At 42.5% G+C, this 16986-nt stretch overlaps 2 protein-coding genes across 4 annotated transcripts in view; one reads left to right on the plus strand and one right to left on the minus strand.

Annotated features, from left to right (window-relative positions):
- The first annotated feature begins 608 nt into the window (after nt 1-608).
- Nucleotides 609-11214, plus strand: LOC126982216 (titin homolog). Of its 2 annotated transcripts, none has more exons than XM_050834116.1 (4): nt 609-5282; nt 6154-6360; nt 6811-9883; nt 10767-11214. In XM_050834116.1, exons 1-3 carry the CDS (start codon nt 678-680, stop codon nt 7972-7974), a joined length of 5976 nt encoding a protein of 1991 aa, XP_050690073.1. In that variant the 5' UTR covers nt 609-677; the 3' UTR covers nt 7975-9883; nt 10767-11214. The 2 variants fall into 2 exon arrangements, with proteins under 2 accessions (XP_050690073.1, XP_050690074.1); XM_050834117.1 differs by having other exon boundaries at nt 6811-9848.
- Nucleotides 11215-15748: 4534 nt separating this feature from the next.
- Nucleotides 15749-16986, minus strand: part of LOC126982217 (SH3 and multiple ankyrin repeat domains protein 1-like) — an 11637-nt gene continuing 10399 nt past the window's right edge. For both annotated transcript variants that reach the window (XM_050834119.1, XM_050834118.1), the window contains one exon: nt 15749-16986. This exon is cut by the window's right edge and continues 1192 nt beyond it. The gene's annotated coding sequence lies outside the window, so the exon portion shown is untranslated.

The following is a 16986-nucleotide window of genomic DNA, read 5'->3' on the forward strand; positions in this document are numbered from 1 at the left end:
AGGTAGAAATTCAATAGATTCATCAAGTGACTAAAAAAAATGGGTGGTCTACCGTAAGTGGTTGAAGGATGGTTGATCGACTAACTATTAATCAACCAATCCATCAGTGAGTCAACCATCCTTCAACCACTTACGGCAGATAACCCATTTATTAGTCATTAGTTCTGATAAATCTATTCAATTTCTACCTTTTTATTGTGTACTCTAAGAAAATGTTGACCTAAAACTTGGCTTGTAGTGGAAACAACACACACTTAATTCACTCACGGACCGGCCCGCGGATTGGTTGTTAAGTTAATTTTGTATCTTTTGCCATGTTTATAACTCAAAAGCCAAAACAGATTCTACCCATAAATTAAAAAAAGCAATATTAATCGGTTACACATATACGAACTCTTGTAACAAGCAAGATACTTATATGCGTAGGTGACGAGGGAGGATAATTTAGGCTCGTCACGGTATTAACAAACCCAAAAACCAAAAACGATTCCACTCATAAATCTAACAAGAGAAACATTAATCGGTTACACATATACGAACTCTTAATAAGCAGGATAATTATATGCATAGGTGAGGAGGGAGGATAATTTAGGCTCGTCGCCCTGTCAACAAACCCACGTTGCCGCGCCCTGGGAGGCTGCAAAACCTTCCTTATTTTTCCCTTTTAAACCGTCAAGATGCGGTACAGCAAGCACAAAACCACCCCCAAAAGAACGGGCGGGGCTCTGGGCTTCAAGACGGGAATACGCAACCGGAAACAACTCAGAAAACAGAAGAGAGAGATGAAAAAGATGAACAGGGCTTCCTTCGCGGCCCGGCGTAGAGGAGACAACAAGGACCCCGGAGACACAGAAATTAGTAAGATAATGAAGCTGGGGGGGTTAATGGAGGCAGGGAAAGCAAGGAAAACAAATATAACACCAGGAAAAAGCGACATTGAACAACCAGAGAGTAAGATAAGGAAGCTACAGGCATTGATGGAGGCGGAGAAGGCGAAAATGAAGAGTGAGAAAGATCAAACGCGGAGCAAAATAAGGAAGTTACAGGCCATGGTGGCGGCGGAGAAGGTGAAGATGAGGATAAAGAAGAGTGACAGCGCGGCAGAGAAGAGTGACAGCTGGGAGAGTGAGAAGGACAGCGACGTAGAACAACCACAGATGAGAATTAAACGGCTGCAGGAGTTGGTCGAGGCAGAGAAAGCGAAGATGAAGGCGAAGAAAATGAATAAATCACCTGAGAAGAGCGACACGGAACAACGGAGGGGGGTGGAAAAGGTGAAGACGAGGGTAAAGAAGACTGAGAAGGCAGAAGAGAAGAGTGACAGCTGGGAGAGTGAGAAGGAAGAAGAGGAGGAACAAGACGGATTCAAGCCCTCGGAAGCTTCAAAATCTGAACGAATGGCACGCTTACAGGAATTCGTCAACCGGGAATCGGGAATCGGCGCCTCAACCAGTAATTCCAAGCCGCCGGGAATCGCAGAGGAAGAAACCGAGGAAGCAGCGAACCTAATCAAGGACAAGCAGAAACTGAAACGGCTGCGGAACGAACAGAAACTCGACACGAAGGAGATCAACAAGCTGGCAAGACTGATGAGGATGAGCAAGCCGCAGAAGAAGAAGGTGGCGCCCATCTTCGCCGACGACTTTGGGGGTCTTCTGCGGGACATAGAGGAAGGGACGATGAGCCACGCCGATGGGTACAAGAACGATGAGGGGGATGAGAAGGGCGAAGATGGCAGCGATGAGGAGTTTGAGAGAGATATGGCAGCTGCTCTCGGCCAGAAAACGGTGAAGAAGAAAAAGAAGATGAAAACAGAGGAGGGGAATGAAGATAAAGGGAAGAAGAAGGTGGATATAGAGGAGGAAGAAGAGGAAGAGAAGGTGACAATAGAGGAAGAAAAGGAAAATAAAGGGAAGAAGAAGGTTGATATAGAGGAGGAGGAAGAAGAGAAGGAGAAGAAAAGTGAAGAAAAAGTTAAAAAGAAAAAGAAAGTGACCATACAAGAAAATGAAGAAGACAAAAGAAAAAAGAAAAAGGTGAAAATGCAGGAAAAAGACGACAAAGGAAAGAAGAAAATGAAGAAAATGACGGCTGGGAACTTTGACCCTGAAAATGAGTTCCGAGCAAGTGACTTCAACCTCCAGCACACGGAGAATGTGAGTGAAGATGAAGATGGTGAATATGAGGACTATGAGTATGAAGAAGAAGGTGACATGTTTGTGGATGATTGTGAAGAAGGAAAATCTAGTATCGCACCCAAAAAAGAAAATGGTAGTGAGGACGAGGAAGGTGATGAGAGCAAGTTCAGCAGTGATGATGATGACGTGTTCAATGACAGCAAATTCAGTGACGATGATGGCGAAGATGAAGGTGAAAAGAGGAAGAAAGAAAAACCTAGAATCACACCCAAACAGAAAAAAGATGATGGTGTTGAGGGTAAGTTTAGCAGTGATGATGATGGTGGTGAGGAAGAGGAAGATGTGCTCAATAATGGACGATTCAGTGAAGAAGGGGAGGAGGAGGAAGAAGATGGGTATAACATAAGTAAATTCAGTGATGATGATGCTGAGGAAGAGGAAGAAGAGGAGGAGGAGGATGTAGACGGGTACTATGACTTGGAGGCAGAGGACGAAGATGAGAAAGACGAGGGAGAGTTAGACGAAGAAGAAGAAGATGGGAACGATAAGGCAATTAACTCGGAACCAGAAGACGATGATGGAAATGACACCGGATCAGCCGAGGAAGAGAACGAGGGCGGATTCTTTGACCTGGAGGCGATGGAGGATAGCGAGGCAGATGAGGAGAGTGACGACGACGGGGAGTTAGTCCATGATATCCGCAAGGAGGAGGAGTATGCCTTCGAGGGCGGATCGGGGTACAGCAAACCAGAGATCCTGAAGAACGGAATGGAAAACGACATCGACCGCTATTCCAGCAACAGCGACGATGATGAGGACTTGGAGGGCTTCGTTATCGATGACGGGACGGTGGAATATGACGACGATGCGAGTGATGAGTTGCCGGATGAGTTGAGCGATTCGCCGACGCCGGAAAAACGAAAAAAGAGAAGAAGGATCGTGATGGAGACTGATGAAGAGGGTGAGGAGAAGGAAGATGGGGGTGAGAGTGACGACGAGGGTGAAGATGGTGATGACAAGGAGTTTTTCTTCTCGGCGCGAGGCTGGAAGAATAAACATCAGGAAAAAATAAGCAAAAGGAATGAAACAGTCTGCATTGAAACGACGTCGGATGAGGATAGTGGCGACGAGGCGGATAAAACGATGAGGGGAATGAAACTGAAGACGAAGGGGAAGAAACCGAATGCCAAGAAGCGAAAACTGGTCATAGAAAGTGAGTCAAGCCCGGAAAAACAACAAGAAGAAGAAGGAAACGACGCAAAAATGAGGGTTAAGAAAATGAAGATAGACGACGAAGGTGACGATGATGCAGAGGCGAGCGAGAAGAGAGCGATGGGAGATGAAGATGGAACGGAGAGTCCCGTCATCGTCTCCGTGGTGGATTTGATGAAGAAGGAGTATGAAGATGATGCGGATATCTCAACAACGGATAGTGTAGATGTCTTAACACTTCTGAAGGCGAAGATGAAGAAGAAGAAGATGGTGAAGAAGGACCCCAATGATGATAGTGATGCCACGATGGATGGTATTTTGGAAATCATCGCCAAAAGGAAGATGAAGGGAAAGAAGATGACGGGAGATGAAGATGGTGTTTCCGAAGCCACCGAAACGAAGAAGGAAGAGAAAACGGACGATGATGCAGAAACCAAACCCCAAAAGAAAATGGTAAGGGAATTAGATGATGCCACGGGTGATTCTATGATGGACGACGATGCCTCACAGACGTCCACCATCAAAAAGAAGAAGAAAAAGGCGAAGAAAATGAGTGTAAACGACGATGATGAATCTACAGTCAACAGCGAAGATCTGCCGCCAGCCAAGACAAAGAAGACAAAGAAGAAGAAGGGAGTAGAAGACGGGGTAATCGACGACACCTCAACCGTAGATAGTGAAGAAGTAACAATCACCAAAAACAAGAAGAAAAAGAAGAAGGAGGAAGACAAAAACTCGGCCAGTGTGTTGACGATGGAAGATGATGATAGTTCACCCGTCGAGGAGAAGAAGAAGAAGGCGGAAAAGAGGAAGTTGGAGAAGGAGGATAGTGAAGAAAATTCCCCCGGAGATGACGATGGCGTCCGACAGGTGAAGAAAAAGAAGAAAATGGAGGAGGAAAACAACGAAGATGATTCCTTGGAAGATAACGATGGTGGTGAACAGATGAAGACAAAGAAGAAAAAGAAGAAAACTGAAGATGGAAGCAGTGAAGAAAATTCCGAGGTAGATGACAAAAAACTTCAAAAGAAAACAAAGAAAAAGAAGAAGAAGGAAGAGGAGGAGGAGGAAGAGGAAGAAAAAGAAGACAAAGTAGAAGAGAAGACAAAGAAGACAGAACTCAAAGAAAATGCAGCTCCCTCGGACAAACTAACGAAGAAAAAGGAAGAAAAGGGAGCGGAAAAAAAAGATGCTGGTCGGAAGAAGTTGATCGCTCTTCCTGAGATATCCAATTCTGAGGAAGAGGAGGAAGAAGAGGCGGAGGAAGAAGGAGAGGAGGAGGAGGGGGAGGAAGCTGAAGGAGAAGAGGAGGAGGATATTGAAGATGAGGAGGAGGAGGAGGAGGAGGATGGTGATATTGAAGAAGAGGAAGAAGAGGAGGAGGAGGAGGGAGATATGGAAGAAGAAGAAGGAGAAGAGGAAGAAGTGTCTAATGAAAGTGACTTAGAAGAAAAGAGAATATCGAAACCAAATCAAAAGAAGAAAAACGAAAACAACAAGGAAGACAACATCAGCTCGGATGACGACATCTTAACTGAGGACATTTACGGGAGGCTACGCGACCGACACGGCAACATCGTAACACAAAACAAACCCAACACAAGCTCCGGAAACCAACCCGACGGCGCTCGCTACGTACCCCCGGCGCTACGCAAGCTCTCCGCGCTGAACCAGTCCGCGGAGAAACGCCAACAACTCGCAGCCGTCAAACGATCGCTCAAGGGCCTCATCAACCGCCTGGCCGAGAGCAACATGGGGGGAATTGCGTCGGAGATCGAGGGGATGTACGCTAAACACGCCCGGAATGACGTAAATGACATGTTGACGGCCCTGCTTATGGAGGCGGTGGTTGGCCCGACACTGACCCCTGAGAGGCTGACGCAGGAGTTGGCTTTGCTTGTCGCGCTCCTCTCGGCGAATGTGGGGAATGAGGTGAGTGCGTGTGTGTGTAGTTTTGTATAGGGTTAGTTAAGTCTTGTGTTATATAGTTAGTTATTGTTATCATCTTCAATGTTATTACCAATGTTATCTGAATTAGTCCGTTTCTTTGTTGTTTTTGCCAAGCCTTCCTTCCTTCTTTCTTGCGTGTGTGTGTGTGTTGTTTTGTATAGGGTTAGTTAAGTCTTGTGTTATATAGTTATTATTATTATCTTCAATATTATTACTGATGTCAACTAAATTACCCCCTGTTTATTTTTTGTTTTTTGGCGTGGTTTCGTTGTCCCTCACTCCTTCCTTCCTTCTTTCTTTTGTGTGTGTGTGTGTGTGTGTGTGTTGTATAGGGTTAGTTAGGTAGCGTTGTGTTATATAGTTAGTTACTATTTTCATCTTCAGTATTATTGTTATCTGAATTAGTCCCTGTTTATTTTTTTTTATTTTTTGCCGTGTTTTCCTTCTTTCCCGTGCTCCTTCCTTCCTTCTTTCTTTCTTTCCCATTCCTTCCTTTCTTCTCTCTCCCTAATTCCTCCCTTTTAACTGTCAATCCTCTTTCTATTTCTATTTCTTCTTGTTTCTCCTTCTACTCCTCCTCCGTTCTCGTTCTTATGCTTCTTTCTCCCTTTATTTATTTATTTTTCACAACAAAGGAGAACAGCTCAAGGGCACAAAAAAAGGAAACAATAATAAAAAAAAGCCCGCTACTCGCTGCTCCTAAAAAGAATCCTAAGAGGTGACTGAAAGAGGGGTCATTGCTTCCTTCCTCCTCCTCCTCCTCCTCCTACTACTACTACTACTACTACCACTACTACCACTACCACCCTTAACTTAACCTACCATAACAACCCCTTACCTCTCACACCCTCAGATCGGCGCTCACATCCTTAACGAATTTGTCTTGCGCTGGCATGATGGAGTGGACAACCTTGACCGAGACTCCGAGGAAGGGGCGGGCTGTAAGGAGCTGGACAACCTCACCCTCTTCGTCTGTCACCTCTACGCGTTCAGGGTGGTCGAGGCGAGGCTAATCTACGACATCCTCCATCGTCTGGCGCAGGGCTTCTCGGAGAAAGAGGTGCGTGTGTGTGTGCGTGTGTGTGTGTGTGTGTTTGTGTAAATGTTATGTCATCTACGAGTCTTTCTTCTCCTTTTCTTTCTCTTTTATTCCTTCTTCTTTTCTCTTACTTCTTCTCTTTCTTCTTTTCTTTCTTTTTTTCCTTTTTTTCTTTCTTCTTTTTCTCCTCGTCCTCCTCCTTTCTTTCTCTTTTCTCCTTGTTTTTTCTTTCTTCTTCTTCTTCTCTTTCTTCTTCTTCTCCTCCTCCTCCTTTTTTTCTTTTTTTTCTACTAATTTTCTTTTTCTTCCTCCTCCTTGTCCTTTTTCTTCTCCTCCTCTGTCTTCTTTTAAAAGTATTACTCTTTCTTTTTCTTCTTTCTCCTCCTCCTCCTACTACTACTACTACTACTACTACTACTACTACTACTACTACTACTACCACTACCCTAACCACACTCTCGTAACCCCCAGGTCGAGCTCATTCTCCAGGTCCTACGCAGCATCGGGTTCAACTTACGGAAGGACGACCCGCTCGCCCTCAAAGCCCTCATCACCCTCATACAGACGAAGGCGGCCGACGTACGCGAGAAGACGACGAAGGAGAGCGAGGAGCGGAAGAAAATAGGAGGTCGGAGTACGGATGGCGACGAGGGAACGGAGTACTCGCGTGTGACCTTCATGCTGGAGACAATTCAAGCCGTGAGAAACAACAACGTGAGTAAACTGCCGAATTACGACCCGACGCACATGGACCATCTACGGCAAGTTCTCCGAGGCCTGGTGAAGAAGGGGAGGCAACCGTCGGCACTGAACGTGAGCCTCGAGGATATGGTCAAGGCGCGGGAGTGTGGGCGATGGTGGGTGGTAGGCTCAGCGTGGTCCGGCGGGCTTATTGACGAGGCACCACGGAGCGAGAAGAGCGTCGACGGAAGGAAGGAAAAAAGTGCGGAGTTGGATGCAAAATACAGCGATGCGTTTATGCGGAAAGCCACGAAACTGCAGCTGTCGCGTCCGCCTCGAGTTAATATCCTCTACATCTTAACCGAAGGCTCCGAGGACTATTTGGACGCCTTTGAGAAGCTCCTCCATCTGAGCCTTCCCCAGCAGCAGGAACGCGAGATCTTCAGCGTGATCCTCCTTTGCTGCCAGAAGGGTAAGGTGTTCAATCCCTTCTTCAGCTACCTCGCCGACCGCATGTGCAAGTTCGACAAGAAGTTCGTCCGCTTAATCCAGTTCGCCCTCTTTGACAAGTTCGAGGAGTTGGAGGACATGAAGGTGCGGGAGGTTGGGAATATTGCCAAGTTTGTGACGCACCTCATCGCGGAGACCAGCCTCAGCCTCACTGTCTTCAAGAACGTCAATTTCATGGATGCCGACAAGCGGATGATCAGTTTAATCCGCCAGGTCGTCATCTCTCTCCTCCTCCACCCGGCAGGAACGGAGACGGTGGAGCGGACATTCTCGGTGCTCTCCGCCTCGCCGAAACTTAAGGTCCTCCGCCAGAGCTTGCGTATCTTCATTCTCAAGTTCATTAAGGGGAAGAAAAACAGCGAGGATACCAATTCGGCGATGCTGGGGCGGAGGGTTGAGACTGCGGTAGAGATTTTGAGTAGTGGGGGCGGAGTGAGGCTGTAGTGTGTGTGTGTGTGTGTGTGTTTAGGGATGACAATATGTGTGTGTGTGTGTGTTTTTGTGCTTTCGTTTCACATAAAAGAGTGTGTGTGTGTGTGTGAGGTTCTAGAGTGTGTGTATGTGAGGTTCTAGTGTGTGTGTGTGTTTTGTGCTTTCGTTTCACATAAAAGTGTGTGTGTGTGTGTGTGTGTGTGTGTGTTTTTTAGTAAGTTTGTTTCCTTTGTTCGTGTTTTATTTATTCTTATTTTTAGAGGAGGAAGACATATAAGTTTTTCTCACGTTTGTGTTGCTGGGTATGTGTTGCGTCTGTTTCTGTGTGTGTGTGTGTGTTGCAAGGATAACTAGCAGATGATGATGATGATTGAGTAGGCGGAACACTACTACTACTACTACTACTACTGTGTTTCGCATATCCCCAAGGCCAGTGTTGCTATAGTGTTACGTATGAACCAGTGTTACATAAGCCTGTGTTATTGTATTCTTAAACCAGTGACGTCAACCGATGACATGACAGAAGGAAAATATTAACTTGTGTCTTGAAATGAAGGACGAGGGAGTGATGGAGAAGGTGAGAAGGGAAAGAAAGGAAGAAGGAAAGATGACAAGAAGGAGAGGAAAGAAGGAAAGAGGAAAAGACAAAATGAGATGACAAGGAAAAGGAAGGAAAGGAGGAGACAAAATGAGATGACAAGGAAAAGGAAGGAGAGGAAGAGACAAAATGAGATGACAAGGAAAAGGAAGGAAAGGAAGAGACAAAATGAGATGAGAAGGAAAAGAAAGAAGGAAAAAATGACAAGAAGGAAGAGAAAGAAGGAAAGAGGAAGGGAAAATGAGATGAGAAGGAAAAGAAAAAGAAAAAATGACAAGAAGGAAGAGAAAGAAGGAAAGAGAAAGACAAAATAAGATACGAAGGAAAGGAGAGAAAGAAGAAGAGGAGAAAAATAACAACAGAAAAAAAGACAAGAAAAGAAAAGAAAAAGAAAACAAAAGGCAACAGAGAATAACATGAACTCGTGTCTTTAAATCAATAACAAAAAAAACAAAACAAAAAAAAAAACGTATTTAAACCAGACAAAATAAAATAAAGTCTTGTCTCTCATATAACCAACAATCTTTATTTTACTTCATACGTATCATCTCTCGATATAAGTGTCCGTTTCCATCGGTCGTTCCGTTCGTACTCCGCTATTTCCCACGTTCGTCACACTTATATTATTCATCAGTGTCGTTGAGTTCATCGTTCCTAGTCGGTGTTAATTCTACAACACTTCCGTCTATAGTTTTTAGCTTCGATTCCATTCCTTACGAAGACTCGAGTTGCGTTGCGTGAATTCCAGTGCTGCGTAGATTTGTGTTCCATCGTTACTCACCAGATAGAAAGAATACTCGTAATATATTCAACATGCAACAATTTCTTTCCCATGTGTTTCTCGTACAGGGCGTATTTAGTGTTAAGGGTATTATTTTTATCGTTGTTTCTTTTTCCAGTTCGTATTTGACTGTGATAGTTATGTGAAGTCTCTGCTATTCGTCCGATGTCAAACGTCAGATTAAGGCTTTTGGAATGACTCGTATGATGCAAAGAATTCAGCTATTTCTGAGTTGGGAGTTTGGAGTTGAAGGGAAATTTGGTTTGATATAATTCATGTGCTTAATATAATGTTAGTTTTGGAAAAAGAATCAAATTAGGTTTTACAAGTCACTAGAATATGTCCAGCAGAATGTTTCCTAATGTGTTATTTATGGGGAATGCCAAGTTAGGTTCAGAGAATTATTGGATCATAGAAAAATAAAGTCTAATTTGTCAGTGACCATAGAAAAACAGTGTTGTCTAATTTGTCAGTGACCATAGAAAAACAATGTTGTCTAATTTGTCAGTGACCATAGAAAAACAATGTTGTCTAATTTGTCAGTGACCATAGAAAAACAATGTTGTCTAATTTGTCAGTGACCATAGAAAAAGTGTTGTCTAATTTGTCAGTGACCATAGAAAAACAATGTTGTCTAATTTGTCAGTGACCATAGAAAAACAATGTTGTCTAATTTGTCAGTGACCATAGAAAAACAATGTTGTCTAATTTGTCAGTGACCATAGAAAAACAATGTTGTCTAATTTGTCAGTGACCATAGAAAAAGTGTTGTCTAATTTGTCAGTGACCATAGAAAAACAATGTTGTCTAATTTGTCAGTGACCATAGAAAAACAATGTTGTCTAATTTGTCAGTGACCATAGAAAAACAATGTTGTCTAATTTGTCAGTGACCATAGAAAAAGTGTTGTCTAATTTGTCAGTGACCATAGAAAAACAATGTTGTCTAATTTGTCAGTGACCATAGAAAAACAATGTTGTCTAATTTGTCAGTGACCATAGAAAAACAATGTTGTCTAATTTGTCAGTGACCATAGAAAAAGTGTTGTCTAATTTGTCAGTGACCATAGAAAAACAATGTTGTCTAATTTGTCAGTGACCATAGAAAAACAATGTTGTCTAATTTGTCAGTGACCATAGAAAAACAATGTTGTCTAATTTGTCAGTGACCATAGAAAAACAGTGTTGTCTAATTTGTCAGTGACCATAGAAAAACAATGTTGTCTAATTTGTCAGTGACCATAGAAAAACAGTGTTGTCTAATTTGTCACTGACCATAGAAAAACAATGTTGTCTAATTTGTCACTGACCATAGAAAAACAGTGTTGTCTAATTTGTCAGTGAATTAAGTCAGACTATGTTCAAGAATTATCTGATGATGCCACAAATTTCTGTTGCTTAATTTTTCATGAAGCAAAAATCAAAGTTGGTTTTAAAATCACAGAAATTATAGAAAAGAATAACTTCGTCTAACTTCTCATTGCGGTAAGTCAAATCAGGCTTTAAAAATCAAAATTATACAAAAAATCAAGCTTACCTTATTTTTCCACATCAGTTAATGTCAAACTCTGTATTAAAATAACGATATTGATAAAAAAAATATTGTTACCTGATTTCTCATGGAAGTAGAAGTCAAATTAGGTTTAAAGAAAGACTTCAGTCCATGCACACACCTGTCTCGTTAGGGAGGTGTGGCCAGGTGTGTTGCATTCCCAGAGTCACCTGGAAGAACCTGAGATGATGGGTACCTTGCTGTTTGGTGTTAGGGAAAGGATTTTATTTTTTTAAGTTTTCCATTTTAGTTTTTCTTCGCTTTGTGTCGCGTCCTGCAAACCATCCTTGTACAGTGTGTTGAGAATAAAGGACTTCTTGTAGACTTGTATTGTCAGTCCACGCTCACACCTGTCTTGTTAAGTGAGGTGTGGCCAGGTGTATCATTAAGGAAAGAAGCCGAGGAGAACGGAAGGAAGGAAGGAAGAATGTTTGGGTTGGAGGGAAAGAAGGAAAGAAAAGAAAGAAGAAAGTTTGGGTAGGAAGGAAGAAAGGAAGGAGAAAGTTTGGGTAGGAGGAAAGGAAAGAAGGAGAAAGTTTGGGTAGGAGGGAAGGAAGGAAGGAGAAAGTTTGGGTAGGAGGGAAGGAAAGAAGGAGAAAGTTTGGGTAGGAGGAAAGAAAGAAAGGAAGAAAGTTTGGGTTGGAGGGAAAGAAGGAAGGAAAGGAAAGAAGAAAGTTTGGGTAGGAGGAAAGAAAAGAAGGAGAAAGTTTGGGTAGGAGGAAAGAAAGGAAAGAAGAAAGTTTGGGTAGGAGGAAGGAAAGGAAGGAGAAAGTTTGGGTAGGAGGAAAGAAAAGGAGAAAGTTTGGGTTGGAGGGAAAGAAGGAAAGAAAAGAAAGAAGAAAGTTTGGGTAGGAGGAAAGAAAGGAAGGAGAAAGTTTGGGTAGGAGGGAAGGAAGGAAGGAGAAAGTTTGGGTAGGAGGAAAGGAAGGAAGAAAGAAAGTTTGGGTAGGAGGGAAGGAAGGAAGAAAGTAAAGAAGAAAGTTTGGGTAGGAAGGAAGAAAGGAAGGAGAAAGTTTGGGTAGGAGGAAAGAAAGGAAGAAGAAAGTTTGGGTTGGAGGGAAGGAAGGAAAGAAAGGAAGGAGAAAGTTTGGGTAGGAGGAAAGAAAGAAAGGAAAAGTGGAAGATAAAGAAAAATAGAAGATAGACAAAGAAAAGAGGAAAGAAAGAGAGGATATAGAGATGAAGGGAAGTAAAGAACATTCCGGGAGTCACCTGGAAACACCTGAGATGATTGGGTACCTGGCTGCCTCATCACCTTGCTGTTTGGCGTTAGTGAAAGGATTTTATTTTTGTAGGTTTTATGTTTGAGTTTTCCTTTGCTTTGTGTCGCGTCCTGCAAACCATCCCTGTACAGCATGTTGAGAATAAAGGACTTTTTGAAGACTTGTTTTATGAAGGACTTGTTGAGGGTCGTGAAGGAATAAGGAACGCAGAAGAAAAGGAGAGAAAAACAGTTGTATTGTGGATCTGTTAACCCGGTACCAGCGACGGGCCAAATTTGTGGCTTTACCGTGTACCAGCGACAGGTCACAAGTCTGGCCCGTCGCTGGTACACGGTAAAGCCACAAATCTGGCCCGTTGCTGGTACACGGTAAAGCCACAAATCTGGCCCGTTGCTGGTACACGGTAAAGCCACAAATTTGGCCCGTCGCTGGTACACGGTAAAGCCACAAATTTGGCCCATCGCTGGTACATGGTAAAGCCACAAATTTGGCCCATCGCTGGTACACGGTAAAGCCACAAATTTGGCCGCCACTGGTACACGGTAAAGCCACAAATTTAGCCTGTCGCTGGTACACGGTAAAGCCACAAATTTGCCCCGTCACTGGTACACGGTTAAAAAATGCTGAAAAAATACCGTACTCACATATTTATAAACAGGTAAAAGAAAACACTGTAGCAACATTTCATTACCATTTTTTTCATCATTTTTTAACACTGAAGGAAGGGAAGATAGCGAGGAGGAGGAGGAGGAGGAGGAGGAGGGTGACATGACAAGGTGTGTAAAGGATGAAGATATAGCAAAGAGGAGGAGGAGGAGGAGGAGGAAGAGGAGATCAAAATGTACGAAGAGGAGGAAGAGGAAGAAGGTGATCGGACAAGAGGAAGGACAAAAAAAAATACCACAAAGGAGAGATTAAAAAAAAAAAATACAGTTGACGAGAGAAGGAAGGAGGAGGAGGAGGAAGAGGATAAAGAGGAAGAGGGCGATAACATAAAAGGAAGAAGAGGAGGAGGAAAAACAAGTAACCATTTGACAAGAGGAGGAGGAGGAGGAAGCTGAAACTGAAACATAAGAATAGGAAGAAGAAGGAGGAGGAGGAGGAGGAAGAAGAGATCAAAACAGGAAGAGGAGGAGGAGGAAGGAAGAAGAAGCATAGAAGGTGAAGGAACACAGAGAGAAAGAGGAAGAAGAAGAAGAGGAAGACAACAAGACATTAAGAAAGAATAAAGAAAAAGAGGAAAAAAAACCAAAATACGCAGATGACCAGAAGAAGAGGAGGAGGAGGAGGAGGAGGAGGAAAGAAGAAGGACATACAGAGGAAGAAGAGGAAGACATGAAAGAAGAATAAAGAAAAAGCGGAAAAAAAACAAAGTACGCAGATGACCAGAAGAGGAGGAGGAGGAGGAAAGAAGAAGGACAGGAAAGGAAGGAACAAACAGAGAAGAAGAAAGTAGAAGAGGAAGACATGAAGATAGAATAAAGAAAGAACAAAACAAAGTAACCAGTTGACCAGAAGAAGAAGAGGAGGAGGAGGAGGAGGAGGGAGAAACCATAACCAAAACACAACACTCAATAAGACAAGAGCGAAATGCCGTAAGACAACTCCACCATACTAGAGTGACCTTGGCTGAGGCGTATTGCATATATCACTTGCATATCAGCTGCTTATTGCCTGGCTTAACGGCGGGGGACTCGGCCGAACCCCCAGCTGGCCTGAAGACGGTTTATACACGCAACGCTACACACACACACACACACACACACGTCATCCGTCACGCACACACGTCGTAATTCGTACATACGGTTTATACAGGTTAGATTATACACATGTTTAGCATCGTCACACACACACACACACACACACATACACACACACCTGCTAGTCACACACACACACACACGTTTACACATCTGTCAAGTTCATCCACACATGCAAATTTATTCCTCGGATTATACGCTTGAAAACACACATACACACACACGCACACACCCGTCAATCACACATCTGTTACCCCACACATGCAAATTTATACATATTCAATAGTTATTCACATATGTTATACACTTGTTAAATATCGTCACACACCTGTCAAACACACGTACACGCACACAAACACCTTCTTCTCTCCCTCGTCGTTTTGATTATGTCGTAAGAAGCTTGTCGGGCGAATGGATCGTATGAGGCGGTCTTTTTTTTTTTCTTTTTCTTTCTTTTTTTCCCCTTCCGCACCAGTGTCTGTGTGGTAAGGTCGGCATAAGTTCGTTTCCTTGGGCCGCGTGTCAGTCGTGTCGCTTATTGGAACTTTGTGCAACACGGTGAATTTATAGTTTTTTTTCTTTCTTTTTTTAATGTTTCCTTTTTCCCGACTTTGTTTCTTTCTTTTCCTTGTTTTTGTTCCTTCCGTTCATCTCCTTTCTATCGATTTTGTTTTTCGTTTCAGTTTATAGTTTTTTTTCTAAGCACTCGAATCTATTGTTGAAACTTGTGTGATACGTTGCGTTTATGTTCTTTCAAACACTCGAGTCGCTCATGGAAACGTCTCCGCCACCTTGAAGTTTCGTTTCGTAGCGTTTATGAGTTTCGGGAAGGTCACTTCGTTTCACTTATATTTCAGGCTCAACGCTTCCTTCCTTGCGCTGGTTGAGTTTCGTGAGTTTTCGTTTCGTAATCAACTAAGTTTCGCGAGTTTTCGTTTCGTAATTGACTAAGTTTCGTGAGTTTTCGTTTCATAATCTACTAAGTTTCGTGAGTTTTCGTTTCATAATCTACTAAGTTTCGTGAGTTTTCGTTTCATAATCTACTAAGTTTCGTGAGTTTTCGTTTCGTAATCGACTAAGTTTCGTGAGTTTTCGTTTCATAATCTACTAAGTTTCGCGAGTTTTCGGTTCGTAATTGACTAAGTTTCGCGAGTTTTCATTTCGTAATTAAAGTTTCACGGCATTTCGTTTCATTCGTTACGCCGTTCATTCGTGGGATCTATGAATCTATAAATGGAGTGATATCGAGCGCTCACTCACTCCTGAACACATGATTTGCCGGAGGAACAAAGCGTAACAACAATATAAAAAAACACTATTATGCTCGGAAATCTAATAACTCCTACTACTACTACTACTACTACTACTGTTTTTGAAGAGGTCGCAACACTTCACTTGTCAGCCAGTTTGTTTTCCGTGTTTCTAAGCGAGACGAGAAACAGCGAGTATCGGGCATTTTTTATTTATTATTGTTTCCTTTCTTTGTGAGCGAGACGAGAAACAGCGAGTACCGGGCTTTTTATTTTATTATTGTTTCCTTTCTTTGTGCCCTTGAGCTGTTTTCTTTGCCGTAAAAAATAAAGAAAAAAATTTGTCGCAGCGAGGAACACTTGTACGCAACACTCGTCAACACTCCCGTTTGTCTCTTTCTGTCTGGTCCGTTTGTTTTGGTCCTGGACGCTGATTTGTAACACCTCCGTCAATGCTTGTTTTGTTTTTTTGTTTTGATTTGATTTTTTTTTTTTTTTTTTAATCTTCTTTTCTTTTTTCTTGTTTTTTTTTCTATATTTTTCATTCCTATTGTTTATCATATTTTTCCATTTCTCTTTCTTGTTAATTTTCTTTCTTTTCTTTCTTCCTGTTCTACTTTCTCTCCTTCCTTTTTTTCCTTTCCTTCCTCTATCATATTTTTTTCCTAATTTCTTTCTGTATTTCCTTTCCTTTCCTTTTATTTCCTTCTTTCTTTCATACCTTCCTTTCTTTCCTTCCTTCCTTTCTTCCTTCCTTCCTTCCTTTCCTTCCTTTCTTCCTTCCTTCTTTTCCTTTCCTTTCCTTCCTTCCTTAGAGTATATACAGTTTATCACAGACACAATCTCAACACAACCGCAACACTGTGTTCTGGCTCTCAATAACCAGTCTTTGTGTTGCTATCGGCTTCTATATGTTTGTCTCCCTCTTGTCAACACCTCGGAAAACTCAATCGCCTTCTTTTCCTCCCTTTCAATGTGTTCCGAGTCCCCTCAACACTTCGCAACACTCAAAAAACGGCTAATCCTTCTTCTTTTCCATGTGTTGCTTTCTTGTATCGATGCAACACAAATAACATGTTCGCTTGCTTTCCCTAGTGTTGCGGGTTTTGTAAATTTCATAACAGCTTCAACACAAGTCTATTCCAATGTGTTGCTCGCTCTCCCTTACACATCGCAACACTTCACTCCGTCATTATCCTTCGCATTCATGTGTTGAGTCGTTCCGTCAACACTCGCAACACAGTAACACTTGGTTGTCGATGGGTTGCGGCTGTCTGGTAAGGATTCGTAACACTACAGGACTTTTAACCGAGGGAATGATCTACGCAACACACACACACCACTCACAACCTCGCCAAACACCACCTTTTTTTCATGTTTGTAGTTGTCGTATAATGTTAGGCTTTTTAAGGGATGAAGATGAACTATTTAACTACTTACACACCAAATTTTGTGACCCTAAACCAACACACTCACTCACAATAGCCAGAAATGTTAGGGTGTGTGAGGCAAACCAATTCACTTTTTTTTTCATGTTTCCAGTTGTCGTATAATGTTAGTCATTTTAAGGGATGAAGATGAACTATTTAACTACTTGCACACCAAATTTTGTGGCCCTAAACCAACACACTCACTCACAATAGCCAGAAATGTTAGGGTGTGTGAGGCAAACCAATTCACTTTTTTTTTCATGTTCCTAGTTGTCGTATTGTGTTAGGCTTTTTAAGGGATTAAGATGAACTATTTAACTACTTGCACACCCAATTTTGTGACCCTAAACCAACACACTCACTCACAATAGCCAGAAATGTTAGGGTGTGTGAGGCAAACCAATGCACTTTTTATCATGTTTCCAGTTGTT

This window comes from Eriocheir sinensis, chromosome 50 (genome assembly GCF_024679095.1).
Source record: "Eriocheir sinensis breed Jianghai 21 chromosome 50, ASM2467909v1, whole genome shotgun sequence".
In the NCBI taxonomy this organism is placed as follows: Eukaryota; Metazoa; Arthropoda; class Malacostraca; order Decapoda; family Varunidae; genus Eriocheir; species Eriocheir sinensis.